At 40.6% G+C, this 21,107-nt stretch overlaps 1 protein-coding gene and 1 pseudogene across 4 annotated transcripts; one reads left to right on the plus strand and one right to left on the minus strand.

Moving 5' to 3' along the window:
- Positions 1-1,092: 1,092 nt before the first annotated feature.
- Positions 1,093-2,657, minus strand: LOC115404648 (E3 ubiquitin/ISG15 ligase TRIM25-like; annotated as a pseudogene).
- A 4,615-nt stretch (positions 2,658-7,272) lies between these two features.
- On the plus strand, positions 7,273-19,115 carry tspan11 (tetraspanin 11). 4 transcript variants are annotated; one of them, XM_030113929.1, is made up of 10 exons: positions 7,349-7,368; positions 7,606-7,658; positions 8,173-8,280; positions 11,043-11,234; positions 13,191-13,265; positions 14,076-14,180; positions 14,574-14,732; positions 15,356-15,442; positions 16,484-16,607; positions 18,129-19,115. In XM_030113929.1, the coding sequence occupies exons 3-9, from the start codon at positions 8,194-8,196 to the stop codon at positions 16,559-16,561; spliced, it is 783 nt and encodes a 260-aa protein (XP_029969789.1). In that variant the 5' UTR covers positions 7,349-7,368; positions 7,606-7,658; positions 8,173-8,193; the 3' UTR covers positions 16,562-16,607; positions 18,129-19,115. The 4 variants fall into 4 exon arrangements, 3 of the variants coding, with proteins under 3 accessions (XP_029969788.1, XP_029969790.1, XP_029969789.1); XR_003933360.1 differs by lacking the exon at positions 7,606-7,658 and having other exon boundaries at positions 7,273-7,368; positions 16,484-16,620; XM_030113928.1 differs by lacking the exon at positions 7,606-7,658 and having other exon boundaries at positions 7,273-7,368.
- Positions 19,116-21,107: the final 1,992 nt, after the last annotated feature.

The raw sequence follows: 21,107 nt of genomic DNA on the forward strand, positions 1-21,107 counted from the left end.
TCCAGTTCCTTTGTGCAAAACTGTCTTTGCTAATAGTTTCAGAATTACACACAAAACAGTTGCATTTTTATAGCAGTATCGACACTTATGAGTTTTCCATCAATGTCATTGTAAAACAGCATGCACAGAGACAAATAATACGCTTCTCTTTGCTTCTGAGCTTGATGGTCCTGCTGTTACAGTTTAATGAGTTACGCCCAAATTATACACAGAAGAGTTGTTGGTAAATGCTTTGCAACCATGAGTACAATATCAAAACAAACAAGAGAAGAAGACAGAAGGAATAAGTCCAGAAAAATGTAGTTTATTCAAATGGCTTGTTAAATGTACAAAAGCACTTTGTTTGAAATTATTGTGTATCACAAGAAAGCAGAAAAAACATTATTTGCTTGCATCTCTTTTTCCCAACAAGTTCACACCCTTTGTAAAAATCACCATCTGATAAATTATGGATGAGTTTTGGCTATATGTTTGTCATAGATCAAAGAGTATTTACATTATTTATATATTTTTCTACAGCATTGTATCCCAAGTCTACATAGAAGCCCTCCTAATGATCACAATGTGTAAGACAACAAATCCACCTTAGAAATTGTATCCATATTAACATTAAACATTGGTAACCTTTTCCATTAAAATACAACAGTGTATCATATTATTCCTGTGCATCAACAATGTTGCACGAAGAGATAACAATATAATACATTAAAGCAAACTAAAGACACCCACTAATTATAAAAAAATGCCATCCATCATCAGGTCTCCTTTTACAGCTGTTTTATGTAAGTCAGAGTTGCTCAGGGCTGCAGGATAACTCAGCTGATAAAAGGACAATTTACACTGTGGATAGATTACTGGTGCATCAAAGAGAGACACACAATCATCCATATTAACACTCGCTGAACATTTAGAGTCAACGACTCAACAAAACAACACATTTTCATTTGGATTGTGCAACCTAGAAATCCAATATGGTGCCATGACTGTGAGGCAAGATAACGAACTACAACACCAGTGTGCAAATATTAAATGTGCATCTGTGAAGTCTGGGAACTTTAGCAGTTAATTTAGTTGGTCAGTACTGTAAGATGATTAAGGCTCATTTGACTGTGGCACTGGTGTTATGACGAGAGCAGCCAGGTTTTTCCCATTGTTGCTGTCGTGAAGGCAAAAGTATGGATACAATTTCTCCTCAAAGCAATAACCACTGAAGGAATAAATGTGCCGAATAGAATGGACGTAATAGAATGACACCACGCCTTTTCCATAGTCTTCAAAGACTCCCACCTTCTCAAGCTTGTGCTTTAATTTGAATTTCATAACAGGATTTTCATATTTTCGATCAACTGACTCTCTGGCAACCCCAACAGCCCACTCAGTCTTTTCTTTGACCAGCAACTCAAAGTAAGACTTCCCACTCATGAAGCCCTCCTTTCCCAAAATGTATTTGTACTTCACAAATCTCTGAGTTGTTGGGAAGGTTCTGATCATTTTCGAACGCAAGTTGTTTTTCTGTTTTTGCTAATGATGAGCGATTTCTGTGGTGTGCCAGAACTGAGCGTCATGTTCATCACATGTTCTCTCATCCTTTTAATTTTGATTTCAGGAATCTTTTGCATGATTTCATCAGCTTTCTGTTTTACCTGGGTCACGGCCTGCCTCACTCCCTCAAAACTCATTTTAGTGAGTACACCAATGTTGGTCCAGTCTTTGTTTGAGGGCGAACACCAGGTTGATAAGTTCTGGACGAAACAATGGTGGTCCTCAGATTTTGACAGCTGCTGAAGCTCGCTGCTCTTGCTTTGAAGCTCGTTGACTTCTGTCCTCAGTTCTTCCAGAAACCCTTCTGCCTTTTCCTTTGTCGCCCTTTGCCGCTCCTCAATCACCTCCACAAGCTCAGCCTGTCTTCTCCGAATATAGTCCACAAACTCGTCAAACACCTGTTGGGTAGCTTCCTTCTCTGTTTGAGCCTCCAGCTGGCTGACGTCCAGCGCACTCTCAATCTGACCTATCTTATCAGATCTTGACTGCATCATGCTTTGGATATCTGCCATCACCTTGTCTTTTTTCACCATCATTGCTTCATATTCCTCCTCCAGTGACATGACCTTGTGACTCTTGTGGTCGGTTTTGAAACACATGACACAAATAAAGGTCTGGTCGGTCCTACAGAACAGTTCCAATAACTTGTTGTGCTTTTGGCACAATTTCTCATCAAGGTTACTGATGGGATCGATCAGTTTGTGTCTTTTAAGAACAGAAACTCTCTGATGAGGCTCCAGGTGGGCTTCGCAGAACGAAGTCAGGCACACGAGACAGGATTTGACAGCCTTGTGTTTCAACTCTGAGCAGATGTCGCAAAGGATCGCCACTTGTTCCTGAAGCTGTGGGTCTGAAGCTGAGGCCTTGACTTGTGCCATCCTTGCAAACTCAGCAGCTAAGTCAGACATGGTGGTGTTGACGTGGAGCTCAGGTCTTGAAGCAAATGTCTTTTTGCAGAATGGACACTGACAAATCTGGCTGTTGTCCCAATACATGTGAATGCAATCGCAACAGAAGTTATGTCCACATGGCGTCGACACTGGCTGGGTAAATACTTCCAGGCATATTGAACACAGGAACTTGTCTTCTGAAAGTATACTGCTGGCATTTGCCATACCTGGACAAAAATAAACAAAAGGGCGAAAAAAAAAATCTGTCACAAATACTATAATCTTATGTGTGTCTTTCACTTATTCTAACACACACAACAACAATAAACAATGTTTCGGTCTGGATAACAGACCTCAACATCATTACAAGGAGTCAGGAGTAACGAAAATACCTGTTAAAATGTCACACACAGACTTTTGGATTAGAAAGTGCGCAGTTAATGAAGACAAGTAAGTTTATAACAACATAAAGAAAAAGGAAAGCGAAGGAAAACTCGCTTGCAAAGTTGTGACAGCAGCTGCACAACTGGTCTTACTGAAAAAAACTGAATTGATCACTGAAGTTTCGTTTCAACAGGTTGCGACAGCGACAAAGTCCCACCCCTGCTACTCACTGCAGCTCCATTTCCTCACAGTACAACTCTTTTGATTCCATTCACACTGTCTAAAATTAAAGGTTAGAGTTTATATTTCAGCCTAACCTTGTGTTGTTTGCAGGTTCTTACTTTTACCAGTTTTTTTTTAAGTGCAGGACTTCCATCTTTCTTGAAAACTCTGATTGTCTTCTAAGCACCAGCACGCCACAACTAATTTAACCACTCTACAAATACAGAAAATGCAACTGGATACTGAAATATAGAAACACAAATTCAGGATTTGAAATTGAACTGTATTTGTTTTTTTCACCTTAATACATTTGTCCCTTGCTTCTGTCTTCATGCTGCAATGTGTTTGAATTGTCAGGGTCACTCTAGGAACACCCTGCACCACAAAAATGTGATTAGGTGTGCAGTGAACCTTGAAAATTAAAGAATTGGATGGATTTGAGATAATTTGACCTTGGAGAAAGAATCTACTCGGAGAAATAAAAGAATTCTGCCTGGTAACAAGGCTCCTGTAAAGGGACACTTGTGCCTCTAGCAACTATCATTGAAATACAACCTGTGAGGGAAACTTTCTGTATTACTGGAATCAAACTCTGAACTGTTGATTATTAACATTTACCATTTCCTTTTGAGTAGATAAATAGAACTGCACTTGGTTATGGGATAGAAGAAACACAGCTGTATAGAAAGCTGGTGGGTGGGAGGTCATGTGACAGAAGATATGCTGCCATATGAATGAAGAACACCTCTGATATCTGTATTTAAACGTCTGTAATGCTGGGTTCTGTGTGTCTTGAAGCCAAGAGGTGACAGAGAGAAGACTGCACCCTCTCCGGCTGGCAGAACTCTGACATTGTCTGCATCTAGTTTTAATTACACATCATTGGCTTGATTGCTTCTTAAATTTAACTTGCTTCTCTCTGATAAATCATCTTAATTAAATATATGAACTCTGATTTGTTAATGAGTCGTTCTTTGTCTCTCTCTGAATCAGAATACAGAAATTGCCTCAACACAATCAACAGTCACTGAATTGGGATTCTGCCCCCAAAAATAAAAAGTAATGAAAAACTTAAACAGATTTTAGCCTTAAAGGTGGAAAAACGAAAAAGCTTTTTTGCTATCTCTGCTTGGTTTAAAATAAAAGTCAACCCGAGGCTTGACTTTGACTTCCAGGCGAGTGTGACCACAAGAGGTCAGGCGCAACAACAACAAAAAAAAAAAAACCTTTGCAGGACATTTTGAACAGTTGTGTATATTGCGAAGGAAACCAGAACGTCATATAGCATCTGATTTTTCCTGTTATGTTGGCTGGTCAGACGATGGTCACTGGGGCACGCCTGGCCTGACGGATCGCATCCTGTGCTTGGTAATGCTGCTCTGGTCGACTGATTGTCGCCGGTCCAGGTGACCACTGCAGAGGCCTGCAGCCATCCTCTACTCCTAATAGCTGACAAGCATATTGGATTACTGAGGTGGAAAAACAGGCAAGAACACACTCATGAGTCTGCTGCGCTGCTTGTAAGTCTTTCTCGGATGAAGAATTATCACACTGAAAGACTATTCAAGCCTACTGTCTCAGATGCTGCAAAACATGTTTGTTTTTCAAAATTAAATTAACTGTAATAATTGCAAATCCATTTAAGAGAATCAGTAGGTCATATGTTGTTGAAAAATACTTTCTTTTCATATGTTCTGCGATTGTGCCCCAGTAACCACATTCTGGAGGATGATTGCCTTTGTCTGCTCAAATGGTTTGAGGTCAAGGTGCCCTACGGTAAGTGGACTGCATCCTGGCCCCATTGTTCCTGCCCAACAACCTCTTTCCGGTCAGCTGCCCCATCGAGTCTGCTGCATCCAACTCTCGTCCACAACCAGGTGGAAACCCTGTGGGGCAGGGGCATCAAACTCAGTTCCTGCATGTTTTCCCTGCTTCAACACAGCTGATTGTAATGATTATCAGGCTTTCTGCTGAACTTAGTGATGAAGCTTCATGAGATTCAGGTGTGTTGGAGAAGGGAGACATGGAAAACATGCAGGAACTGAGTTTGACGACCATGTTGTGGAGGTAGAACTTTAGCTAATGTGTCTATGAAGACTGTGTTTTTCAAAGAGGAGGCAGCTGTCCAAGGCCCAAAATGGACATTCATGGTAATGTAACACAATTTTTCAGTTGAAGTTATTTAAATACTTTTACTTGAAATGAAACTCACCAGACACACTTCCTGCTGATGTCTGCATCCGATAGCTCCTGTGAGGAAGCAGGAGCTGCTGAAGGAGCAGAATTTCACCTGTCTGGCTGCAAAGTGATGCATTCCACTGTCTGGAGGGGTGTCTTTTGGGTGTTTCAAGCACCCCATGAGTTTTGGTTCAGCCCAGCCTGTCCTGATTGGGCCAGTTTAGGCACCTGTGCTTGTATAAGGTGGACCATAATCAGTGAAAGAGGAGACTGCAAGGAGAGAAGAGTGAGTGTGACAGCTTTAGCTTCAGCTTACTGAAGGGCTGGAATTGTCTTTGAAAATTGAAAGTTCCAAATAAATGATTTTTATTTTTGAAAAAAGTCCAAACTTCCAAGTTTGGTGTGTCAAACACATTTTACTTAATAGGCAACAAACACACATTTCATCTTGAGTCGTCTGGACTAGTCAAATAGTGACATAATAACCTTTAAATTTAAACTCTAAAGTATGTCTTCTGTTCTCAAGCTGTATTGTAGCCACTTGTTGGCTTGCTTTGGCCCACGGGTCTTATGTTTGACACCCCTGATTTAAGATGGATGGATGGATGTATGAGATATGCAGTTAGGTTTTAAAGTTTTATGCTCATTGATTAAATGAATGAAGCATCAGAACAGAGAAGCAGGTTTTTGGTTTCTACATTTCAATATAAAATTGGATTTTATTCCATCACAATAGTTATTGACAAAGTCATTAAGCTGTATTTATTTTTATACTAATCTCTGGTTTATAGTAGTCCGATCAGGTTCATTAGGCCTTTTTTTGTATTCCTGGTTTGGATTCGTATACACAGGCCAGTGATTTTTTTGCCTACCTTGACACTTCTGAGGAAGGCTGCAGCTTGGCAGCCGAAACATGTCAAGGTAGGCAAAAAAAATCACTGGCCTGTGTATACGAATCCAAACCATAATCTCTGGTTTGTTTGGCATGATGTTGCTCAACTTTGTTGATGAAGATATTTTCAACTTCCTATGTCTCTGTTGAATCAACTTAAATTTTAGAGCAATTTTACTTTTGACTTGAATGGAATTCATGGTGTGTATCCTAGTCAATATAGTCAGGATGTGGGAGCTTTTTTTCCTCTTTGTGTCTGTGTTTATTCATATATACCTCATTGGGAAATTCTTCAGGGGGAGCGTGGTTACACTGTAACCAAGGTTAGGCAGTTTATGACTCCTTGGTATTCAGCCTCTCTTGTGGTGCAGGGCAGCAGCTCCATTTCCTTTTCTGCAGCTTTCATTGTTAACAATAATGGAGCCTTCACAGGCAGTTAGAACAATCTGGACCTATTAAAATCTTATAGTTGCAGGTTTACCTTCTGACTCATTAAAAGATGAAAATCTCGAGTGAAATATTGCTCAAATGATTAATGAGATCAGCTTTGAGTTCATTGTTCTTACTGTTTTAATCACTTCCACCTCCAGTTTCTGTCTTGTGTTTCTTCTACTTTCTTATCTTTAATCTAATGGGTGACATATTTTGTTTATGTTGTCCATTTTTTATTTTGAGTGATTATGTCTACACTGTAGGAGGTCAAGTGAGACAGAATTCCAATTCCGCTCTCGTATGTACATGGGAACTGGCAATAAAACTCACTTTGACTTTGACTATACAGCTAAAGGCAAAGGCAGAGAACACCCTGGACAGACCTCTAATCCATCATCAGTTTGTGATCTACTGTAAATCACTAAGTTTTTGCAAAGACGCAAAAAAAAAGACAACAAAACAAAAAAAGATCAATAATATAATTTGTTATTCACGACAAGAGCGAGTTTTCTGTGAAAAATAACATTTGTGTTTATCACTATCACACCTTTTTTACCCTGCATTCTATTATAGACTAGAATTTTTCATTAAATAAAAACAGAGAAATGCACGAGTTGCACAAGTATCTTTTCTTATCAGAGATTCCGAGCAAATTGTATCTTCTCGTGTGAAGTTCAGAAATCCGAGCCGGACGTGAACGTTTCACCCCGGTGAAGCCTGACAGGACGAAACGCCCCCGGACTGCAGCGGCACCGCCGCCTGTTTGCTCTTATTTCAGCAGGGACAGCCGCTAAACTGGAATATTCCCCCCATATGAACCTTCCTCCGGTGAGTACGTCGTCGGTATTTTTTGCGGAACACGTATTTTCGCATTTGTCGGATGACTGCGTTCAACTTTATTGGCCTGCGTATAAAACTGCGCAGGTGGAGGGATTTTTTTTTTCGTCCCCCAGGATGCTCAGATTCATGATGCATTGAGAATAAACCTTTAAGAAAGTTGGTTTTAAATACTAAAGGATTCTCTTCCCTCCCTTTATTTATCAGTAATGTCTTGTCACGTTGCAGGGTAAAGTCCACTGCCGTGGGGCATTTAATTGCTGGTTAAGCCCTGCTTGGAGGTAACTGGAGTTTCCTCCACTGGAAAAACAAGTGTGGCTTTTATTTAGAAAGTTTTAGAACGTGTGACCGTTTTAGGATGTTTGAGTGTGTCTCTGTTGTGCTCAAAGGCCCTTCGGGATTGTCACTTGATACCAGCTTGTGATCAGTCAGGGATTGTGTGAACCTCCAAGGAGAACAAATGTGAGGAAAACATGTAACTTTTGACACATTGAGACTGAAATGTTAAGTTCCCGCTGGGATGTTGTTTTCTCATGAGATTTCTTTGATAAACAAAATCCATCTGATTAGTCTTCCTTGCTTTTGCACATTTGTTCCAAATCACACTGTTTCCTGTTATTGAACTGGAAATAGGTGTTTATTGTTGCTAGACAGCATTGTTATAACCACTCAGATTATTGCAATATTTTATCTTTAAAATCCAAGTGCATGTCTGGAGTGGACTTCTTCCTGTTTTTGATTTCATCTTTGCCCTCTTGTTTTTCCATTAATGAAGTCTAAATTGCAATTTTCCAGAGCTGACTCGAAGCAAGCAAGATGTCTGCAGTTTACAAAGACGACCAGGAAGACTGGCTGACGGTGTGCCTCAAGTACCTGCTTTTTGTGTTTAACTTTCTTTTTTGGGTAAGTTACTTTTGTAAGGAAACACTACGTAAAACTGCAGCGCTTCTGCATGTTAAGCTAGAAACACTCATCGCTCGGTGCTGATGCAGCAGTTTTGTGTTTTACCACCCCAGACACTTCCACTTCAGAGATTTGTTTCTAAATGGTCTATACATGTGAGAAAATAGATAATTCTGTTGTTGTTTATCTTCTGACTGCTCCCTCCAAGGATTGCCACATCCAGTCAAGTACCTACATCTCACCTTCTCCTCAGCCTTAAACTCCAACATATCCACCATCTCTTGTCAGCACATACCCAATCTCAACCTTTATCCTTAAACTGCTGGGCCTGAAGTGTCACTTATCTTGGTAAAAACTGTATTTTCAGTGGCTCCAAGCACTTTACAGAAGGTTTCCATTTTCACTTGAACATATTGTCGTGTAAACAGGAGCTTAGACGGCGCCGCTGTCTGCAAGCCGTCTCATCACAGCAGGTCTTTGGACCGTCTCGAGGCATTTCCGTCCACTCGTATTCCACACATGAACTCCATCATACCTGGTTGGTTGACCCTGGGAATTTTGTGGCGGAAACGAGAATCAGTTAAAGTGCTAATCAAAGTAACTTTACTGGGCAGTCTGTTTCTTATCAACTGTCACATTAAAAATAAGTTTATATGATTTTTTTTTTCTTGCATTGCTGTCCTAAATTTGCTATTCAGTGTTTTGCTCCTCCTGCAGTTGGATCTTTTCAAAAAGCAACTCCATGCACGAAAAAATTCATAATTTATTTTATTGAATAGAGAGCCACGTAGATGTAGTGCTTAAAAGTAGCAGCGACAGTGCATATTTGCTTTTTTGGTAACACTTTACTTGAAGCCCCCCTGCATAACACATTATAAGTACATTCATAAAGCATTATAATGCCATTATAACACGTGTAGCTATAGTTATAAACATTCATAGATGATCACAATGCCAGGACCTTACCCTAACCCTAACCCTAACCCTAATCCTATGCTGTATAGTGCTGTATAGTGAGTTATAAAGCATTGTGATCATGTATTAGTGTTTATAACTACTTATAATGTGTTATGCAGGGGGGCTTCAAGTAAAGTGTTACCGCTTTTTTTTTTTTGGGAGATTTTATCAAAGATTGCAGGGATTCCCTTGTAATGGTCAATGTGCCATTATCACTCCATTTATAAATTACTGTTTAGTTTATTATATTTGCAAATCAATACACTAATCCATTTACATCAGTTGACGCCATCTAACTGAACGAGAGCACAAACGCTGGTGTCTCCTTCATGACTTTGAGACTTCATGTAATGCTTTTTATCATTCAGCTTGTATCGTAGTGATAAATGGCAACATAATCTCATGATTTCTCTACCTTTCAAAGCACAATTTTGTGTTTTAGACATCCCAAACTAAAAGACATTAGAAGGATTAAAAAAAAAAAAGCAGATGGATGCAGGAAACTTCTTAGTCTGAAAAGGTTGAGCTCTGGACTCGGCCCAAAGTGAGTCATGGATTATTTAGCGCTTGTCAGTGTTCGGATGGGAGCAGTGTATCAAACCTGCTCTCTGGCACCACGCTTTCTGTAGCTGCAGTTTGCTGCCGAGACTGTGTGCTCCTACCGCTGCTGCTGCCTGAGCTTTGAAACAGTTTCAAAGTGTGAAGTGTTATAAAAAAAAAAAAAAAAGGTTTTGAGTAGTGAGGCAGATCTGTATGTGGGAGGGAGTTAAAAGAGAAGAGGGATCAAGCTTTAGCTGGAGGTTTCAGTTAATTCTCTGTCACCACCTTACACTTCATCTCAGGAAAACATTTGTAGCTCATTGCTGTGTGGGCCTCAGCCTCCACTCACCAGTCCTCTTGTTCAGTGTGCATCATCAGTCAGAATGGCTTTTCTCTAGTATTATTGGCCATGTTTTTTTTGCTTTCACTCTGTTTCTATTTAAAGAAAGAACTCAACATATGTTAGGTTATGTATTTGTTTAGGCCACATCTGCTCCTTATCCTGGCTTTATCAGTAGAAACATGATAGGATGCTAATGTGTATATAGAGAGAGGCAGCAGCATAAATCCAAGGGCCCAACAAATCGTTATTTACTCTGTTAAATCTAAAATTAAACTTCAGTTTGAGAGGATTGTTCTTACTATATATATATATATATATATATATATATATATATATATATATATATGTATATATCCAATGGGTGCCTTCTCGGCTGGGCTTGTTTCAGTGGGTAGAAGGCTCTGGCTTTTGACGGAAAGGGATGGGAGGATGAAGGGGACAGACTTTCTGAGGCATTTCCTATTTGTCCGCCTGTGAAACTTGAGATGAGAAGAACAGATCTGGACCTCTATGTCAGGAAACGGTCATTATGCCCTAACTAAATCTCCGAAGTCCCACTGATCTTAAGGTTTTCATTTCTCTTGTTTGGCTGCTTTCCTCTGTTTTTTTCTGTTTCCTGTGTTTTTTTTTCCTCTCTCAACCTTCAGTGTCCGTTCCTGTATCCTTTCTCTTGTGACTCACCTCAAAGCATTGAACTCTGTTCCTAGTTGTCACTTCCTGTCCTGAAAAGTGCTACTGTGGTTTCTTTTATTGATTTGGCACGCTGAATGCTTTCCGTTTCTTTCACGTTTCCCTTTTGTGTGACACATGCTTCCATTGCTGCGTTTATGTATTTATACCTTCGCAATGTTTTACTGCAATCTAATCTTTGTCTCAGTCTTACTTGTCTGATATCTTCCCCCTCCTCCTCCTCCTTTTGCAGGTGGGTGGAGCTGCTGTCCTGGGCGTCGGAGTTTGGACTCTGCTGGAGAAGAGCGACTACTTGAGCCTGTTGGCTTCCAGCACGTTTGCAGTGTCGGCGTATATCCTCATTCTGGCCGGCAGCCTGGTGGTGGTGACGGGCTTTTTGGGCTGTTGCGCCGTCATCCGGGAGCAGAGAAGCTGTTTGACCACGGTGAGCCAGGAAGAGATTACGTGCGCACTGTTATGATCACTCATAACATTTTTTTTTATGGTTGTGCATTAACACGCAGTTTGATTGTTATGACTCTCATCTGTTTAACGACCCAGTGTGGATGCAAAACACTTTTCTGTGAGGAAAGCCAAGGTGGACGTTTATGATTAATTAGAATATCATAAGTTTTGGCATTTTGGACATTATTTGACTGGAAGGATAGAAACTGCATGCTAATGTTTGGAGGAAAACCAGTGCAATTTTGTTTAAGTCAAGTTTTGCATTAGCACAGGAATCTTGTTATCCCACAGTGTAAATCCAAAATTGTAGCCCATCACATTACCATGGTGGTAAGCACAACAATTATTCTGCATTGCAGTGATATTTTTTAGTAGAAATCAGTTATGAATGTGTTAGTTGTCCTTAAGAAATGCCTCATAATGCTTATTATACAGATGCTGCATGGTGATGTACTGGTTCGCAATGTCACCTTACAGGAAGACAACCTTCACGTATGTGTGTGTGTTTGGTTATTTAGTGAATCCAACGTGGCTGTGTGTGTGTGTGTGTATGGGTGATGTCTGATGGACTGGCTTACTGTCCAGGTGGTATTCTGCTTTTTACTCACGGTCTGCTGGAAGCAGCTGTCTCCTTAGTTGAGAAGATGTTCAGTTTTACAGTTTGTTTGATGTACAACATTGAACAAAGTGCAGATTTCTAATGCTGCATCAGAACAAACTGGATAAGAAAACATTTCTTTGTCTGTGAAGGTATACACGGATATCTACCAAACACCTGAGCAGCAAGATAACATAGAACATTTCCATGCTAATCCTGGACTCAGGTCTTTTCCCTCGATGCTGACAAATGGCCCTGACTGGGCCTTTACTGTCCTCATTATTTTTACAGCGACAGGACCCAGTGGGAGAGAAGGAGGCGGGAGGTGAACGTTCACTGCCGCAGGACTATTTTTAGGTTTGTCTATCTCCAGTTGATGGACGGAGAACAATGAAAGAAGGAAGATGAAGGGATGGACGTGTGGAATTCATGAAGCTGCTTGTTTCTCTACCAACTGCACTGATGTGCTATGTATAGATTAGATTGGAGAGATTAAAGTGTTGCAAGCGTGTGCAGTACAGTAAGTGTGTGCGAACGGGTGAAGTTAGCATTTTGTGTGGGCAGCAGCCACACAGTTTCTAAATCTTGTAACCAAGAGATACGAGCCAGGCTGTGTTTCTGTATCACACACTATCTGTGATAACTGTGAAAGAAAGTACATCTGTGTCAAACATTTTCCACTGAGATCATTGCTTCCCAGCAGCTTTTCGTGACCAGCAGCGTGCCACCGCTTTGTCTGGTGCAGGTTGGTTTGGAGGCGTCTGCCGGCCCATAACGCCGAGGTCGCTCTTTTTCTATCCCGCTTTGAGACCGCTGGAGCTCATCAGCTGTGTGAGCACGAGTGTGTATAGATGTGTGTGTCATGTTGTGATAGATATATGAGCCATTGGACAAACATTTGTGTGTTATTTCAAATTATTAACTGTCCCAGTCTGTTGTTTAAGTCTTGATTTCTTGATTTCTTTTTTTTTTTTTTGGTAAACACACTTGGATGCTTATACTCCTGTGACTGTTATAGTTCTTTTTTTATTTGCCAAGATGATGCTTTGGAAGGTAATTATGATACAAAACAAGCGATTTCAAGCAGCGCGTGGAGCTTCCTGAAGATGCCCTCCAGAAATCTGATCGTACCGCCTGTCAAACTGCTTTCTGGTTGTCTCATTTTGTACAATACCGCCATGACGCCATCTGTGTTAGACGTGACAGATGCGCCACCATGACAGCTGATGAAAGATTATATTGAGGCGTCCTAAGTTTGAGTTCTCAGCGACTAAGTTCAAGCGACATGCTGATGTTGATTGATGTCTTTGCTCTAATTACTCGCTTTCTCCTCTGCAGTATTTCTTCTGCCTGCTGTTGATCTTCCTGATCGAACTGGTGGCTGGAGTACTGGCATATGTGTACTATCAGAGGGTAAGCCGTCACGTCGTTGAGCGGTGGTCAGGTGCAGTGGCTCAACCAAAAGCCAGTTAAAGAGAGCGCTCACTTAGCATTTAAATTGACACTAAATAGGAACTCGGTAGACTTGGAAGGCAAACAATCTAGAAAACTGCCATCGTGATTATTTGAATGAAGCTGATAAATATGCAACAAACGGTGTATGTTTCCAGAGAAAGTGTTATTTCATGTTGTTTATGCTCTGTGCAATCCAGCCTTTTTTTTATTTTTTTTTTAGCATTTGTCTGAAAACTAATAGCCCCGAGAGTTTTGCAGTTTAAGTACCGTACTTCAAAAATCCTTGTTGAGATCTATTCTCATAGCATCTCATTGTAGAAAGATGGGATACAGCTTTTTAATTTGTATATTTTTTTAATATAATAGCCAGTGACCACGTAATACCACCTTGGAACTAGAATGCATTTCACACAGAGAAAAGAAATATGGTAAAATTCACAGTCATACTTTTATATTGTGCACTTCTTTGAGTGTTTCTTGAGCAGTCAAACGAGCAGAAGTTGTTTCAGATTCATCATACCTTAACTCACCTCTTCCACCTCACCTTTAAAGTTCCTCTCAGTTCTTACATTATTCATGTTCCTTGTGTACTTGATGTCTTGTGTGTGTGATTGTAAATGAAGCTCCCTGTGCCGTGAATGAGAAATAGATTTTAACTCTCTCCCAAAAATTCTATCAAAAATTCTATCCACCTCTCCGCCAACTTTTCACTGCGTCTTTGATGTCCCAGACACGCTGTCATTATACGTCCCTCTCTCTCATTTCCAGCTGAGCGAGGAGCTGAAGCAGCATCTCAACCAGACCATGACAGAGAACTACTCACAGCCAGGGAAGGACGCCGTCACATTAGCTGTGGACAAGCTCCAACAAGATGTATGGAATATATTTACAAACCCCCTCTGTTTGGTTGCTTTATGTAAGCTTAGATGGAGCCTTCAGTTTGTTTTTTTTTTTGTTTTTTTTTTTTACGAGTCAGTCTACACCTTTTCTAAATGATGCACTTAGAGCTGAGGCTGAATTGTAGTTGAAGAGTTTCTTTTGATGCCAGGAAGGTTTACACAAGGCAGTTTGTGAGATAACCAGACGGCCCTGAATGGAAAAACCACTCTCTCCTTTCAGATTCAAGAATTGTGACATTACCAGAACTGTGATAATGGAATACTCGGCCTTAGAATATATAAGATGTTGCAATCTGGATATGAGATATTTTCTTTTCTTTTCGACATCATGAACCCAAACCTCTCTCTATCTCTCTTCCCTCACCAGTTCAAGTGCTGCGGCAGCAACAACTCTCACGACTGGATGCTGAGCGTCTACGTTTCATCAAAGCAAGCAGAGGGCCGGGTGGTGCCAGACAGCTGCTGTAAGACCATCACCCATCAGTGTGGCAAGAGAGACCACCCCTCCAACATCTACAAGGTGGAGGTCAGTGGGCTGCAGATTCTCTGGAGAAAAGCTATTTTGCTAGTCTTACCTGTCTCGGCAATTGTGTTGCGTGTGTGTCCTGTGATTTAAGTTTCAATCTCTTTCGGCCATCTGGTGCTTAAAAAAAGCTAAAATAGGCAATTCAAACTGCAAGTTGCAATAAGCAACAAAATAGACAGGAAAAATTGAGAATGAATTTACAGCCATGTTGGTTTCTGCACTTTGGATGCCAAAAAATTGAAATGCTGCAGTTCAATGGAAACCTTTCTCTGTTTTTAAAAGCTTTTCCATGTTGCTCAGGGGATATTTTTCCATCTAAAACCCTCCAGTAGCTGCTGTAATCTCTTATGAACTTAAACCTAATGGCTAAACCTGATTCTTGTACATTACATGTTTCTCACTAAGTTTAGGGAGAACAAAAATATTTCTGTGTGCTTTTTAGACACCATACAATTTCCACATGTTGTCAACCTACAATTTTATCTCTATACCTGAAAGCTGTTTTCTTCTTTGCTGTTGGAGCAGTGTGAGGCATACAACGCAAGCTCCCAACAATCGGAGCCCTGATCTGTTTTGTGCTCATGTTCAGCCTGTGGTGAGGATTTTAATTTCTCTCTCTGCAGGGTGGTTGTATCACGAAGCTGGAGCGGTTCCTGGCAGACCACCTGTTGATTATTGGTGCAGTGGGCATCGGAGTGGCCTGTCTGCAGGTAAGTCCAATCTGATTTTGAGTGTAGACGAGGGTGAAGAAGAACAAAACAATCCGTTTTCATTCTGAATGATTTTGGCTCTATTAAAGCTCAGTTGTTATTTTATCCAAAGAGAGAAAGCGCTCTCAAATTTGGCTATTCGATGCTGACCTCTGTTGATCAAACCCCAGGGAGATGGGTTGTTATCTATCCATTACTGAAAATGTACCCTGGTAGGTCAACAACCTCTAAATGGACATTTCTTTTCATCTCATTGCAGCCTCTCTGTCACCTTTATCTGATTTTGTTCATTCCTATTATTTGATTTGTCCCAGTCTGAGATGGACTCAAGCTCTTAAGCTTTGCAGGGCGTAATAAAACCTGTATGGATGCTTTTTGTTCGGATGACTTTCCTTATCATGGCACTCATAAATTAACATGGTTAAAACCTGAGATTGAATAAACCTTTGAATCTTTCCAGGGTTATTTTTATCACAGTTACATACTTAACATAGTGTGTTGCTTAGCATCAATTACTTACAAAGTGATGTAGATATTAGGCCAAAACATTTGTTGAAATAATTATGGAAACTTGTGGAAGATGGAAAAAAACAATACAACAACTAAGCAAAACTTGAGAAGCAAATTCAAGATTCTAGCTTAACACTTGTGATTGTATTATTCTGATGGCAAAACTTTGCTTAATATAGCAAAAAGGGACCTAATGTATACACACTACTGGGACAAATAAAAAAATCACACTCAGAGATGAGCCTGTTTAGCAGTGTTTGATTTAACACATCTCAGTCCGAGCTCATATCTGCCACAGAATCATTTTATTAAATGTCTTTGTCAGTTTTCATTCTGTCTTAATATTCATGTCTTAAATGTCCATGATCTATCAGGTACTGATTGAACTTGTGTGTCTGTCTGTTTGAATAAATCTTTGACTAATTGTAGTTTTTGCCTGAAAACCAGTAGCAGAATCTATGTCTGATCACACTAATCTGTCGTTGGTGCATTGTGTTGTGTGTCTTTTCTGTGTGTCTGTTGTCACTGTAGCTGGCTGGGGCTCTGTTGACAGCCTGCTTTATCTATCTACTCTATAAAGAAGAGGAGGACTACTTTGGTGCATTGTAATTTGGCTCTAGAGCACCTTGGTGGTTTAATCAAATGGAAAGACAAGGTTGGAGGGCATGGTAGATATTTGATTGCATATTTGTCCATGTGCTACTGCCTGCAGTATTTCACATGCGAGATGAACGGTTTGCTTGCATGCTGAACGTGCACGCTCACGATTGTTTGCAACGCCGGTGCAGAGTGAAGCGTGCACATGCTTGGCCTTGGCTGCGTGCGACTGATTGATGCATGTTGTAATAACGGGCTGCTGTATGGAAAAAGGCTGTGACGACTCGAAAAAAAAGTCAAATGCATCCAGAGAATGGCGTGAATAATCAGAAGTTGTCTGCTTATCCTCTGTGCTGTGCTTCTCAAGTCCAATGACACGAAAAGGACAAATGAATTAGAGGTTATACTGAGGTCTTTATTGGTATCCCCCATGGCAATTTTAACCTAAAAAGTGTTGACTCGATGTGTACAGTGTGCACAGTTTTGATATCATTCCTACTTTTTTTTAATCTATTTTAGATGTTGTATACTTTTATTGATCCCTCCAGGGATTATGCTATTTTTGCAGTGAAGTAGCAGTGATGACCTCATGCATTTTCCATTTCAAAATTAACAGAATACACGATAAAGATGTTTTTTTAAACACCATTCATTGCATTTCTTTTCTACAGAAGCGTTAATGCCGTTGCTATAGTTACTTGCATTCCAAAATAGTTGAAGTTATCTTGAGTTTTCTCGAATGAAGGCTCGCAGTCGTTTGTCCAAATATGCACTCCTGCCATTCATCTGAATGACACATGTCTGATCATATCATTTAATTTGTATTTTACTTTTTTGCACATTGTTGCATCATTTCTTTTTCCTGTGAAACTGTGATGCTTTTTTTACCCCGAACTTTCCAATCCGTGTCATCATTCTTAGCTTATCATTCAAAGTTTAAGAGTCAATCATTTTCATCTGTTAGCGGGAAAGTTGCTCAACTTAATACGTGAGGCGCCATTACTTTTTGCTGACTGACTCGACAAAGACTTTCCCAGAGGGCTTTTAGAGACTCAAAGATGGAAATTGGGCACATGCCTGAGGATCCATTGGGCTTTCTGGTTGGATCAATATATCTACTCTTGAGAATCTCACTTAATTTTTTTTTCTTTTGACATGTAGCGTACTGGTGGATCGACTGTGTGTAATTTAAATTACATTAAAACCGGATCTTATTTTCCGAACCTAGTTTCAAGAAATTACAGTATCTGTCATAATCCATGTTCATCAGTTTATGGTTGGATTTATTTCTCTCGATCCTAGTTGAAGTTTCAGGACCATTACTTTCAAATACAGAGTCCTGTTATTACATTTTTTGCATCCCGCTGCTTTGTTACCCCCCATCCAGCTTTGTTTCCATGCCAGTCTGCGTGCACACTTGTTGCTGCAATAATGGCTGCCCAACTGCTGACATTCCCATAGCAACCAGCTCCATAGTCCTCGCGACCGTCACCTTTCACCCCTTCTCCATCCCTCAGTTCCTGCAGTCCTCCATGGCGACTGAGCAGCTTTTTCTTGACCTCACGCTTCCTGTTTTCAGATCTGTGGGATGGTGTTCACCTGCTGCTTGCACAGAAGGATCGCGATCGAGACGGACCCTTACTGAGCTGACCAGGCTCCCGAGAACACCGTCTCCAACAGGGACATGTCACACGACCTGCCGACACAAGACTTGTCTTGTATTCTGACCCGAGGATCTCAAGCAATGCATGTTCCAGGCCGCCCACATCACAGCCAGAAACAAATCAGACTTTTTTTTTTTTTTTTTTTTATTAAAAATAAAGCAGCCTGTGATTCTGTTTACCTGGCTGTGATGTATGTCGGCCCACTGGAGCACTTTGTCTGATTATGCCACTCTGAGGTGCATGCTTTAATGTGTACAGGACTATACAAAGGGCAGGAATAATTTCACATTATATTCTGTGCCACTAATGACACTGGAAACAAATTCAACATATTTTCACTGTGCTGATTTACATAATGTTTTGGCCATTCCAGTACTTGAATAATAGTGTACACTTGTTACTATTAATGGAAAAAGCTAGATTGTGGTTGTATTTTTTATGAACATAATGTGCCTATTTCACAGTTATGCTGATAGATAATATCTACACTGAAACTATTGTGCCTAAATTCTTTAAAGGAAGCCGATAAATACACTGTGAGGAGGGAGCAAATGATCGTGACCTTGACAGTTGCGGTTTTGTCGTTATGCCTGAAAATACCTGTTTCCCAGATTGTACAGAATTACAATCAACAGCTAGTGTGGTTAAAAAGATGAAGCTTATTTGTTCCCTTTAAGGGGAAGAAGATTTCTGAAGAGGCTGTTCAATCGCTGACTTTGTAACTCCATCTAGTGGTTGACGCTTGTCATTCTCGAGTCTCTTTGGGCTGGACTCACTGGACACTTAGTTTAATTACAGCTGATATACCATCTGTGAATTGCAGCAAAATTAAAAAAAAAAAAAAAAAGTAGTGTGTTTTTATAAAATTGCATATTTCATATTTTGGCAACCCTGTTAACATACCTATTAGGAACACCGTTGAAGCTATCCGCCTGCCATCCTGCTCAGACTCACTGTCCTTCAGTGATAAATCTCGTTTTATTTCTAATTTAAATGTTAGAAAAGAGTATTCCAACATTTTCAAAATTCATTTTTCTGTGCAAAAGACCTCCCGGGTTGTGTATTCAGCGTGTGTTGGTTGGCTTCATGACTGGTGCTAATATACTGTGTGCTGCTGGTGTTTTATGAGATAATGATATAAGGCTGACGTGTGCTCCAACTACTGACTGCTGTATTCAAAATATTGTTATGAAACCCATAAATAAATGTGCGAATGTTGACGCATTAAGAATTTGCACTCTGTGAAGAAAAATCAAATATTTACAGTAGGTTTAGACAGTTATGATGTTCTGATTGCAGTTTGGCAGTGAGCTCAGCCAGAGGCTATGATCACAGGGGAATTACAGCAGGTTAAGTTTATTTAACATTATTAAAAGTGATCTTTGCAATTCTGCTGTCAGTGTCAGGGCTGATAAAGTGTTTGGGACTCTCGATTGAACTGGGAGAATGTGGTGTTTGTAAGTATTACCTGTGCATGCATTGATTTTTACGGTTACTTTGGCTTCCTCCTACAATCCCAAACCCTCTATTTAAAGTAAAATTATGAACATCAACTGCCATAAGCTGTGAATGTAATGGCCCTTTTCCATTGATTCCTTGTGTGTGACTCAAGACCCTCCGTCATTGAAATAAGAAGTATTGATGGATTCATGTTTTTTCATTTTTTGAAGCCCCCTTTATGCAAAGAACACAGCAGCTGGAGCTGTTGTCCACCAGAGGGAGACAAAGATTTTCCATTGGCGTGGAAGTCATCTCTTGTCATCCTGCTTTTTCACTTGAACCGGGTTAGCCAGTATGGTTTTGCCATGCGGTTAAGAGGCTTTCCCCCCTTCAGGCAGTGAACTCTTATCTGATGCAGGGCCTGAACTGACAGGGCCTCATAAACCCTTCATACTGCAAAAAAAGCATGTTTAATTTAAAAGTACATGTTCGTCACCGATTGAATTGAAAACTGATACCTGTGAGACATCAACCCAACTGTGCTACTTGCTGCTGGACAGAAGACGGATTAAATCACATCGAGACTGTTTATTTTCTCAGGAAGGAGGGCCTTATTATTAATATTCTATTTGAAACGATTCATTATCTTTTCATGTGTGTCCGTCCGGGAAGCGGCGTCGAAGTCCTGCGTGATAATGGGAACTGGAGTGGGATCTCAGATTGAGGTTTTTCACATTATGGTGTGACGTGTCGGCTTCAGTAAAGCCACGTTGTGAAAGCACTTGTTATGTGTGGGGTCTCCCACAATTTCACGTCGGAAAGTCTTGTAGCCTTCCCAGCTGAAACCACATTTACCCACCATGCAGTTCTCGTGTGGTTCAGCGCCGTGTTGAGAGAAAGTCCACATATATTAAGCCCTGTACTGTCCAGATAGGGGATCTCTGCTTTGTTGTTTGCGCTCTATTGTTGCCATATGCTTTAACTCTTTGTGTCTGAAGCTCAACCTTTCCCTTTCTCTGTTTCCTTACCCCAGATTACTTCTAAGACACTGTCAGTTCTGCGTGATCCATCACTGTCAGTGGTTTAGGAAATGAAGGGAAAAGTTCTTAAACACTTGGACGTCCTCCAACATTTTAGCTACGGTCGTCCTATAGAGTCTGTCAGTCCCTTTTGTCTTCATCAGCTGTACGAGGATGGCTCTCATTTCCTGCAGATGTCACACACACTGCAAGGCAGAGACTCTGGCGAGATAGAAACACACAACTGTGAGGCTGCAGACATTAGCATGCGGTTGACACCCTAGCCAAAAGAAGCCCATGGGGGAGAATGGCGAGCAGCTGGAGATTCCCCACTCCCCCGTGTGTTAAACCCCTCTTGGTATCACAGGCACACGACTTAACCTCTCCGTTTTCACCAATTGCCACCGTGTGCATGATACCGCAGTGAGACGGCTG

The sequence above is a fragment of the Salarias fasciatus genome, chromosome 17 (assembly GCF_902148845.1).
Source record: "Salarias fasciatus chromosome 17, fSalaFa1.1, whole genome shotgun sequence".
NCBI classification, from domain to species: domain Eukaryota; kingdom Metazoa; phylum Chordata; class Actinopteri; order Blenniiformes; family Blenniidae; genus Salarias; species Salarias fasciatus.